At 39.7% G+C, this 11,788-nt stretch overlaps 1 protein-coding gene across 11 annotated transcripts in view; it reads right to left on the reverse strand.

Moving 5' to 3' along the window:
* Positions 1–11,788, reverse strand: part of vav2 (vav 2 guanine nucleotide exchange factor) — a 222,684-nt gene that overhangs the window by 153,512 nt on the left and 57,384 nt on the right. For all 11 annotated transcript variants that reach the window (XM_014002468.1, XM_014002467.1, XM_014002464.1 and 8 more), the window contains exon 2: positions 2,256–2,372. In XM_014002468.1, the coding sequence (XP_013857922.1) occupies positions 2,256–2,372 (117 nt within the window). The remainder of the gene's footprint in view (positions 1–2,255; positions 2,373–11,788) is intronic.

Here is an 11,788-nt window from a genome sequence, read left to right on the forward strand (position 1 = left end):
AAAATAAATGAAAATAAATTAAAAATAACTAACATGTCTAGTCATAAACCAGTTTCTGATATCCGGAATTTAGGTATCGAAAAGTTGATTAAATGTAAAAATGGCCTGCCATACTCTTCCCCGTGTTGCTGAAAATGATCTGCTGTGCTCTCAGAGCCAGGAGTCGTTTGTTAAATTAGCGCAATGCACTTCGGAGCAAACGGWCGTAAACATCTTTTCATCTCTGCAGTTAACAAAACAGAAAAAAGTAATAATTTTCCTCCTCCAACTCCAATATGAAAAATAAAACAACTGTCTGTGGTACGACCCCTCACCTTTATGGATAGGGGTTTTTTAGGTGACATATGGTTCTGTTGAGGGAGGGTGGGGCACTCCTTGTAGAACTGTAGTGGAAACACTGCATTAACTATCACACAGTCAATGACAATGTAATAACAGTTCAATCAATGGTGAGGCTGAAAAGTCAGGAACCTTAAAAGGACAATAAAACCTGTGTCCGTTGGCCTTCTTTTAGAAACTAGTGACACATATTTATCTAGATGTGGTTTGTACAAATAAAATCTGTACAAATACAAATAAATTGCTCTGATATTCAGTCTTTTATGCTTTTAAAATGTAAGTGTCATGTGACTTGGGGCTTGTTCCTCCAATGTGTAAACAAACGTCTGATGGAAGAACAAAGAAGTAAAGGAAATAGGTGGATTGCAGAATTATTAGGATTACGAGCTGTATGATAAGAWTTTTGTTTTGCCTTTGGATAAACTTGACAGAAAAACTGTGCCAACGTAACAAAAAAAAGAGCTCCAAAACAAGACTGTAAGGACTAACTGCACATCTTTAAACTCTGTTTATGAGTCATTTTTACTATTTAAATGTATGCTACATTAGTGGGATCTACTCAGTTCAATATATTATAATGTGATGTTTGGCCTTAATGGAAAATCAATGAGGAGACAAGCCCGCCACCGCTGAGACCATACTAAAGCAATTTCTAAATTGACATATGGAGGGTCTTTGTGATTGATTCTGACTGCTGTTGGATTTTAATACCATTCACTGCGAGCTCATTGACTGTCAGACACCGTCTTGTGGTTTATCTACAAACTGCCAAGTGAGTCCTTGTCTGCTTTTTCTTCTCTCTCATCCTTTTTCTCCTCTCCTGTCTTTTTTCCCCCGTTAGCCATTTGTCTCAGTTCATGCCTGGGAGAGTTTATAAGTTGAATTACRCCAGATATTATTATAGATAAACGAGCAGAAGAGGTTCCACCAATGCATCCTTGTTGTAATCGATCTTGTAGGACACAATTTACTTTTTTTTCCCATATCTCATCTCTACAGAATAACACTCCTGCTTTGGTTCAAACACACGTTCAATCACCTGAAACTGTTAGAATTTAACATGCACGGCTGCATCAAAGAAAGAAGTCATCAAAGAAAGCTTGTTAACTTCTTAACTAATTGTTATTAGCTTGTTTTGGAGGGGGGGTCAGGTAACACTAAATGGATCACAAGTGCAACCAATGGTAGCTGGATCAAARTGTTGCTAATATTGTTAATAGTAAAACAGCATTGGTAAATCCCTCAATACAAGGGGAAAGTACAGGTTCCGAAAATTGGTTATGCAAGAAATACTGCCTGATTTTTTGAGACTCTCAGTGGGAGACAGCAATGTCTTCCTTGTCTCCCAAGTGATATATTTAGCTTTATTTCTTTGTATGTTAAAAAAAAACACACCATATGGACATGTTAAGAGCATTGAAACGGTGTTACACTTCAGCCAGTGACCYGAGATGTGATTGATGACCTTGGGGTTGCACCAAATGCTCAGAAGAGGTCCCAGAAGTGCATTGGCAGCTRTATTTAAGGATGGATTTGACTCAGAGCTACTTTGAAACTCTAAAAGCCTATAGGCATGTTGAGCTGTACATTCCACTCCAATGCCYACATTGATCTTAGTTAAATGAGGTCTAATTGGTTGGGGATACGTAACCAACAAAACATGATCACAATTCTCAAAGAAAACACTTTGACAGCATCTCTGTTGAACTGTAGCTCTGAGATGTAGAACAGCAAAAACTCAATCTAGTAAAACCAGATCTTATCTTAAAAAAATACCTCATGTTAAATGACTACCGTGATTACCAGAAACACAACCGTRTCTACTTCCTCTCGTGTTTTTTGCAGAAAACCCTGTGAGGTGTAAAACAAATAAAAAAGGGATGACCATTATCTGTAAATAAGAGTTTTGGACTCACCTTGCCGAAGTCTCTTACGTCAAAGAGGTCAAATGGGTCAAACAGTTCACAGTTCCGCAAACCAAACTTGTCGTGACACACCTTTAGAAACGTCCGAATGTTCTTGAGACACAGGAACTACAAGGAGAAAAGGGGAGAAAATGACCTAAGCATTAAACTGGTCAACCATTAAACAAAGAATCCAAGCAATTCACATACCAGAGTCAAACAGCATGATTTTTTCGGGGTCAAACTTGTTCTACCAGTTTGTTGAACCTTCCCCAGCAATGAAACATGAACATACTTTTCCATTTCTAAATAATGTTTTTCTTGTGTAGTGGTTAATATTCAACACCAGAATGTGCTCTGAGTTTGACAGGCTGCCTTTCTGATCCAGATAGGGTGAGCCACGGAGGAGTGGATCTCTTGACATGCTTTGAGTAAACAAAATGTCCTAAAACAAGCCTACTGGCAAAGACCTGTCTCCGGGCACAATTGGCTTTACACAATGACCTCAAGCTTAAAGGTCACAAGCCTGTCAGTCAAACAACAATCRTGGAAACTCAATCATTTGGGGAAAGCTTGTGAAACATTATGCTTTGTATTCCAAGTGAGACATTCAGGAAGAGGAACCWGAACAAACCACTTAAAGTCTTTGCTCGCCAAGTTAAAAGGGACACAGTCTGTTATTCAATAGCATCTTCTCTAAAGTATCTTCTACCTTTGTTAATTTCAAATTGCAAGCATGTATTTATTAGCCTGTATGACAAACTGACAACAGTTGCAACACTAAAAGATAGTCTCAAACTATAATGCCTGAAGCCAAATGTACTTATGAAGAAAATACTATTGTTATTTCACTAAAATGAATTCCCTGTAGCTTTTTCAGGACTACAAATATAAATAAAATATGTGCTTGAGATTGTTAGTTTTCTACAGGAGTTAAAAGTGCGTGATACACTTCTGCCTCCAATATTGATGCTCCCAGATTGTAAAATATGCCATCGTGCAAAGAAACCTTGAATGCTGCGGCGCCCATCCATTCCAGCAGCATTGTAATGTAATTGAAAATCATACATGCTCCCATCTGCCATCTTTCTGTGAGTGAAGAACACATTACCTAGCATGCAAATTCTGATGCCACTGTGATCCTCGCTTTCAGCTCCCTGCGTATGAGCGGTATGAGCTGATGGCCAGGGAAGTAGATTGCACTCACAAGTGATTTGAGAAAAAGAGAGAGAGTCTATATAGAACAAAATACTTGATTGCCTTGATTCTGCTGAAAGCTTTGACAACATACTTCATCTTTGTAATGGCCGTTGCATAAGACTGATAGTACAGCCAGCAGCCTTCCAAGCTACATTTCAAGTGGAGTTAATGTTAGCATGCCATAAAGGCACAGATAACAGCACTAGAAAGTTTTTGGGTGCAGAAAAAAGCAGATTCTCAAATTACCTGTTTCCTCTACACTTTAGACCTACCTATGGGATACAGGCCAAAGCTTCTAACCCTTCAAGACTTTAAAGAGGCCTACACTGTTACTGTCAGTATTAAAAAAAAGGTGAAAAAATGCTTCCAATTGTCTTAATGCCCCGTTTTCTCTATAAAAGGTACTTATTGTCACAACCATTGCAACATCTTTTATGGTATATTTCAGCGCACTAATAAAATGTGTCCAAAGCCACAAAACATTCAACAGTGATTATCAATTGGTAGCCCGTGGGCTACTTTAAGTTTGTTGAAATGGTGGTTTCTGGACAGTGGGGGTGACGTTATACAACTAAAAATATACAGTGAATTTGAACATTTAATATTATTTTTACTACCAGCAAGGGGAAGGGATTCGTTGTGGTGACCTTAGGATCACATCTCTGCTTTTTGCGGATGATGTGGTCCTGTTGGCTTCATAAGATCGTGATCTCCAGCCCTCACTGGAGCGGTTCACAGCCGAGTGTGAAGCAGCCAGGTTGAGGATCAGTGCCTCCAAATCCGAGACCATGGTCTTGAGCCGGAAAAAGGTAGGGTGCCTTCTCCGGGTCGGGGAGGAGGTCCTGTCTCAAGTGGAGGAGTTTAAGTATCTTGGGGTCTTGTTCATGAATGAGGGAAGAATGGAGCAGGAGATCGACAGGCGGACTGGTGATGCATCTGCAGTGATGCGGGCGCTGTACCGGTCTGTTGTGGTGAAGCAGGAGCTGAGCCAGAAGGCGAAGCTCTTGGTTTACTAGTCGGTCTATATTCCTACCCTCACCTATGGTCACGAGCTTTGGGTAGTGACTGAAAGAACGAGATCGCGGATAAAAGCGGCCAAAATGAGTTTCATCTGCAGGGTGTCTGGGCTCTCCCTTAGAGATAGGGTGAGAAGCTCAGTCATCCAGGAGGGACTCAGAGTAGAGCTGCTGCTCCTCCACATCGAGAGGTGCCAGTTGAGGAGGTTCATCTGGTTAGGATGCCTCCTGGACGCCTCCCTGGTGAGGTGTTCTGGGCACGTCCCATTGGGAGGAGACCCAGAGGAAGACCCAGGACACGCTGGAGGGACTATGTTTCTCAGCTTGGGAACGCCTTGGGATTCCCCCAGAGGAGCTGGTCCAAGTGGCTGGGGAGAGGGAAGTCTGGGTCTCTCTGCTTAGGCTGCTGCCCCCGCGACCCGACCTTTGATAAGCGAAAGAAAATGGACGGACGGATATTATTTTTACACTTTAGGACAGGGGTGCCCAATCTTTTTGTTTTGGCCCGCGGGCCAAAAAAAAAAACACACTAGTGAAGTGCTCAACAAACTACTTGCATGATTTAATCAACGTTTCACTCCAGCTACAGTATTAGTAGTTTAGAACATTTGCTAAAGCTAACTTTTTCTTTTGTTGGGATTAAAAACAAACAAAAAAATTATCTAATGTAATTTTGGTCAAAACTTGAAGCTAGGTTTATAGTTGATTCATCGTGCCAATAGTGATGCAATCGCGCCGTACCGGCCCCACGGTGTCCTGGCATGTGGTTGTGCACCTCCAAATTTTTGTAACTCCGCAAAGGCAGTGCACACCATTCAAATAGTGTGCTTGTCAAGCTTTTGCTCTTGTACTTAAAACATTTTCACAAGTTATAAAGGGTACGTCCTCCACGTGTTCTTTTGGAGAAATCTACAGCAATTTAAGCGCCAAGTATAAACACCTCCACTGCTGGCGAGGGTCCAAAGTGCGACTATTACTCAGCCTTTAAAGAGCCACTACAAAGGGACCAAAGAGTCGCAATGTGGCTCCAGAGCCACAGGTTGCAGACACCTGTGTATTCTTTTACGTACAAAGCATTGCTGTTGATTGCACTTAAACATCAAAATAGTAAAAACTGTCATATTTTTCCATAAAAAAATACATTTTTTTAAATCACAACAACCAAAGTCCGGTGCAACCAGACAACTAATTAAATTGCATTGGCATCCCATATGTTTGCAACCAGCAGTAATTAAAGACATAGTGGCTTATTTAAAGAGGTGTTGAATTATAACATTTAAACTCCCACCCTTGACTTGACATGAAGGGACAAAAGTTAGGTTTGGCTAAGYGTAGGATTAAGACTGGGGTTTTAACCCAAGACTTGACAGCTTTCCAATATCCACAGTTTAAAAAATATAGTTCTCAATTACTGATTTCAGCAACTTGATCAAAGTGTTTCCTTTTGCTCAATGGGCAATATTATCTGCACCATTTTACTGCACTAATTAGCTTTCAAAGCAAAAAAAAAAACCCCTCTGCTCAGTTTCCTGATATTTTCCGATATTTCAGTCAGTCTCAGTAGGCCACACCTGAGAGCCCTGCTGACTCATTTTCATTCACATAGGCACATCAGCTCTGTCTCTGTGTCACCGGCGTGAACCCCATAAGAGAGCCACACTAGCTACAAAAGAGAAACGTGATTGGTCGGCGAGGTAAAGTGACATTTGCAGGGCGGCAGCAGAGGTTATCGTGCCTGCAGATCCACTCAGCTTATTTTCCCAGCCCAGATATGAAAAGGTAACATTTGCTGGAGTGGTCTGGAAACGTGAGAGAAAGAAAGAAAAGAGGGTGCTGCAGATATGGATCAGGAGGAGAAAGATGTGTTTGACATTCTAATGCCTGTTTGCAGAGATGAGAGCAAGGGGAAGGTTAGGAAGAATTGCTATGATATAACTAAAAAAAGAGACGAAATAACAATGAGAAAAAAAAAACCATTTGTGGATTGGGGAGTACAGCTGGGAATAAACTGGTCATCTCCTTGAACTGAGTCTGCCTTTGGCAAAATCAATCTGCAGTAACCTCTGACATCTAAAGCCAGGAGCAAAAATTCACCTTTTTTCCTGTCGTGAGTGAGTTTCCTGGACAATAGAAACAGGGAATTTATTTTTTTAAAGTTTAGGAATGCTTGTTGTTTAAACAACTTATATAAATTTAGGGAAAATGGTAAATGTTTTAAAGACATTTACTTCATAAAAATGGCTAATAACTRGGGTTAGTCAATATTGGTAAAAGTAACTATCGCAATTAATTGTKGCACTTATCTGGTAACGATTAATATGTCAATTAATAGATGATGATTAATATGATGATTATGATGATTGCTTGTGTCTTTTTGACTGTAGAAAGGTTTAGGGTTAGCTTAGCGGTAGCACTGTCTTTGTATTAGCATTATAATTAGTTCAGCGCAGCAATGACTAAAATAGGTCAGCAATCGCAATCATGACCAAGTTCTGAATATTAAGCAATGACAGTTTTTCGTATGCTTTATTATATGCAATACGATTTTCTCCAACCCTAGCTGGTACCTGGAAATATGGAATGTTCCCTTAGCATTAGCACTAGCTCCATGTTAGCATTGGCATTAGCTCCATGCTGCAATAACTTATTAAGAAGTCACTAATTGCAGTAATTGCAAAATGCCAAATATTTGTGTTTTTAACAATTAATTGCACAAAATATGATGTTGCCCAACCCTAAGAATAACTGGTAATGCCTCATTCTTAATCCATTTGTTAAAAATATGGGAAAAAATATTTTTTGTTAGCAAAATTGTAAAGAAAATCTGTCACTCGACATCTTTTTCTTTAATTTATTGAAGTGGTAAAGAATGGCCAAAAGATGTGCATTTTAAAATTTGAAGTGGATTTAGACTGCTTTTATTTAAAATGCCAAGGCAACATAAGCAATACTCGACCAATATTTATTAGAAAAATTCTGTTTTGTGTATTTTCTCTGAAAGCAATTGTTTACTGCAGTACTTTACTTTTTCTTCCCAACAGATTCATCAAGGAGGACTAACTTTAACTTTCCAGAGAACAGAGAAATTTCAGTTTCTATTTTTTCCCCCAGTTTATTCTTTATTCTGCATCTTTTATAAAAKATCTTATTTTGTTTCCCAGGATCTCATGGTTCCTTTGTCATATAAAGTAATGACAAAGACTTTCATATGATGTTTTATGGTTAAAGCATTCCAACCACACAAGAAAACTCAGTASAAATGTTGTTTTTTTTCCCCTTTTTATTGGACAATTACATCGCCTTTCATTCTTTTTTGCCTCCCAGAGACCAGAGTCTGAAAAATAAAATCTTTTTCACATGATGCTTAAGCAAATGAAACAAAAGAAACATACTTAGAAATACTGTATGCTAAATCTACAAGCACAACAACGTGAATTTTCCTTGCATCAAGTCTTGTTTAATCTGAAGCAYCGGATTAAATTCTATCAAGTCTTTAAAATGAGTGCAATAAGCACCAATTTACATCTGTTTTTATGTACATTAAACCATTACACCTAGATTATTAATACAAGCAGGTAAAGGATGGCAACATGAAAGTTTGGAACTAAAAGTAAGGATTGGTAAAAGAAAGGGAGATCTAAAAAAAACAGCTTAAAGAGACAAGTGATCTCAGCTTTAGTCTGGCAGCAGGCTTTTAAAAAATGGCTTGTGTGCTCCACTGAAGAAACATTTTGGCTTTTCACTCAAGAGCACAGCACACTTTAAAAAGACAGGCTGGTTGTCAGAGACAGGCAAAAAGTGAGAGAGCAGACGGAGGAAAGCAGGTGGGAGAGGAGCAGCAAAGAGGGGAAAGAGTCGGGTAACAAAGACCCATCACGAACMCTGACAAGCCCCTCTACCATATCTTCATGCTGCATCACACAGAGATGAATGCATTATTCCTTTGAGAGGGTGGTCCTTATTGCGCACACACTTCTACATGCTCATATCCAAGGAGGTACAAATTGGAGCTTCCTCCTGCAACTCCAACAGCAGCAAATTAAAGAAACAAGAAGTGTAGGGGTGGGGTGAAAAACAACTTCACTTAGATGACAGGAAATGCAAAAGAAGAATGCAAATTAAAGAAATGTTACGGTGTGCACCTATCTATAGATAAACAAGAAGAAATCTGYTCAAACAAAGCATTTTTCTAATAAAAACAATACAACAAGGTTTGACTTGCAGATAGGAGCAAACATACTTGAGCACGTACCTCACCTTATTTGCAAAGCCGGTGGTAATACCTTCATTATCTTTGTAACTAAGCTATTGGTGTTAATCCAATTACATTGATTAAATCATTACAAAAAACTGGAAAAAACTAACATTGTTACTATTTATTTCAGTATCAGTCCCCACAGGAGAAACATCATTGCTGCAGGTGTTGTTTTGGTTGAAGAAGAAAGAAAAAGGTGAGGAGAGGAGGTTAGCCAGCAGAGTGCTGTGAGTCAGACGGCTGATCAGATACTCAGACAGCCAGTCAGAGGACTCAASTTAATGAAAGAGACTGATGTTTGTCTGGAAACGGTGAGAACAAACAGAATCCGATTCCAGCAAATCCACACAAAAGCACCTCCGGGTGCATCTGCAGGCGGTGAATCATCCAGAGCATCAAGAACGGGGGCTTTCAGCAAGTGATAGGAGAGCAAAAAAAAGAGCTCGGATGACCGACTGCTGCACTTTCTGGCTGTCCCAAGCATGAACTCTTAACTGGCACGTAAAGGTGACAACATTAAGCCTTCTTCAACAAGAAATTGTACAATCTGTATTTAGAATAAAATGCCTCAGCCGTCTCATCTGTTCTGACCTGGACTTTATTTCCACCCTTTCCTAACACGACGCTGCAAACAATAGCTGTGTTTCATTGACCATGAAAATGCGCAAATTAGAATTTCGAAAATAAATTTGCTCAATGGAAACACCTCGATTTTGAAAAAAAAAAAACTAAGTTTTTCGACAAAATGTTTTTGCGCTAGGATGAGGTGGTTTTTCGGCCGTAGCGAAATTGTTGTTTTTCGCAAAACTGCAATGGAAACACTTTTTCCGCATCACGGGAGTCACGTGATCAACAACCGGCTGTTTCTACTGGCGAAAAAGACGACGACGAAGAAGATAACAGGAAGTAGAAGTAGTAGTAATAGCTGTGTCCAAAACGGCAGGCCGGGTCCTCCTAAGGCCGAATTTGTCGGCCGCATACGTCACAGCGCCGCGACGAAGGCCGTCCAAAACCGATGACTCCTCCGATGCGGCCAACAAATATGTCCTTCCTTTGGCCCGAATCGAAGGACTGGTCTGACGGATCCTTCCCGGCCCAACGTATCCCATAATGCATTGCGGCCGGACCGGAGATTTTTTTATGCTAGTAATGGCGGACGAAGCGAGAGAAAAGAATACATTTTAAATAAAAATATGGTGATATAAAAGTTTAAAAAATTTAGCGGTTGTAATTCTAATACTTTTATCATTTGTATGGACATGTTTTTAAATATTATTTTTGTCATAAAAAAAAACGCGAAATAAACACGCACCTACAGCGGGTCAATTAGTTCTTCAAATGATACCTTTAAGTTAATTTTATAGTTTTGTGATATTAATAATGCTAATGTATTAATATTTTTCTAATTTTGATTTAAGTTTGCTTGTTTAGCGTCGTNCGCACCTACAGCGGGTCAATTAGTTCTTCAAATGATACCTTTAAGTTAATTTTATAGTTTTGTGATATTAATAATGCTAATGTATTAATATTTTTCTAATTTTGATTTAAGTTTGCTTGTTTAGCATCGTCACAGTTGCTAGGTGACATGACGTACGCCGGGGTAAGGAGGGGAGGCTAGATCGTCCAAATTCACAGCCTCTTTTTTTCCGGTCTTCCCGATCTACAAGGACCCGGCCCGCCACGACCGGGTAGTCTGGGTCCTCCGGAGGACCCGGCCTGTCGTTTTGGACACAGCCAAAATCACAGAAGTAGTAAAATAAAATAGTAAACTCACCGACTACAATTTCCCAAAAATACAGCATATGTATCCACTCCCAAGTAGGGGCTTGTCTCTGGAAAGCCTCGATAAGACGCCAACGTCTCCTCTGATGATGAGCGCTAGTATCGCGGTAGCAATATGCAATGTGTTTACATCCATTGCCGCCATGTTTATAATGACTTATCGCAAGGACAAACATATTCACGCGTGACTTTAATARCATTTATTACTTAATGGAAACACCGCAGTTGGGAAACTGTGTTTTCGACATTAACAGAATATCGACAAAGTTTTGCGCACATTTGCAATGGAAACGCAGCTATTGCCAGTAAAAAGTGTTTTATAATCTACAAATAGAACACTGCTTTATGTAAAACTAAACCAATTATAGCTATAATTGTAAGCACTTTGTAAATGTTTAGACAACATCTGCCAGGTGACTGATGAGCACAGGGGCTCCAATGACTCTAATCCAGGTCACCCACTTGTTTAAATCAGTGAGGCAAAAGGCCCCACTCCTGCATATTACAGAGGACACTGCATGAATTATACATCGCAATAGTATGCAAATTTGTTAATCTTATCTTATTACCCCTAAAAGCCAGCAAAAAGACACGGACTGACCACAGTTTTTAGTCCTGTACAACCCTTAGCAGCTTCGTTAGTGAGACCTACGTGGTCCGTGTTAAAATATGGAAGTTAAACAGGCTAAGTGAGGTTTTTACGGAGGTTAATCTCCATTACAAAAGAGGATCATTCTGCTCAGAGTAAAGACTTTTTCAGAGGAAAGCCACCATGACTGTGGAGAACAGCTTCATAATTAAATCCAGTCCACTCTCACCTTAACGGCGGCTGCTCATAAAGAAACACGAGCACTGATTTAGGGCAAGTCTGAGATCAGAGGAGCACAGTGTGAGGGAGAATGCATTAGTTGCACCGGTGTAACATGCCATCAGTGACACGCTCAGCGCACGGACGCATAGGTCAACCGTGAGAACAYAAGCAGTGAACCTAAAGCTGATCCAAAAAGACGAACCGTTCATGAAAAGGCAAATATGTCACAAAGTAAAAATATGTCACGATAACAAATTTTGTTTGACGATAAATTGCCTCAGAAATTATTGCGATAAATGATAATATTGTTTGGAGACTCTTTTAAACTAAAGAGCTTACGTAAGGTTATGAAATTTACGTACACGGAAAAAAGTTATGAACTGACCTGGACCGGGAAAACAACAGCTGCTGTAAAATTTCTTCACACTTCATCTATCAAAGCTGGCAAAATTTATTCTTTATGTGTCTTCCTCTGGCTTCA

This window comes from Austrofundulus limnaeus, unplaced genomic scaffold, assembly GCF_001266775.1.
Source record: "Austrofundulus limnaeus strain Quisiro unplaced genomic scaffold, Austrofundulus_limnaeus-1.0 Scaffold13, whole genome shotgun sequence".
Classification (NCBI taxonomy): Eukaryota; Metazoa; Chordata; class Actinopteri; order Cyprinodontiformes; family Rivulidae; genus Austrofundulus; species Austrofundulus limnaeus.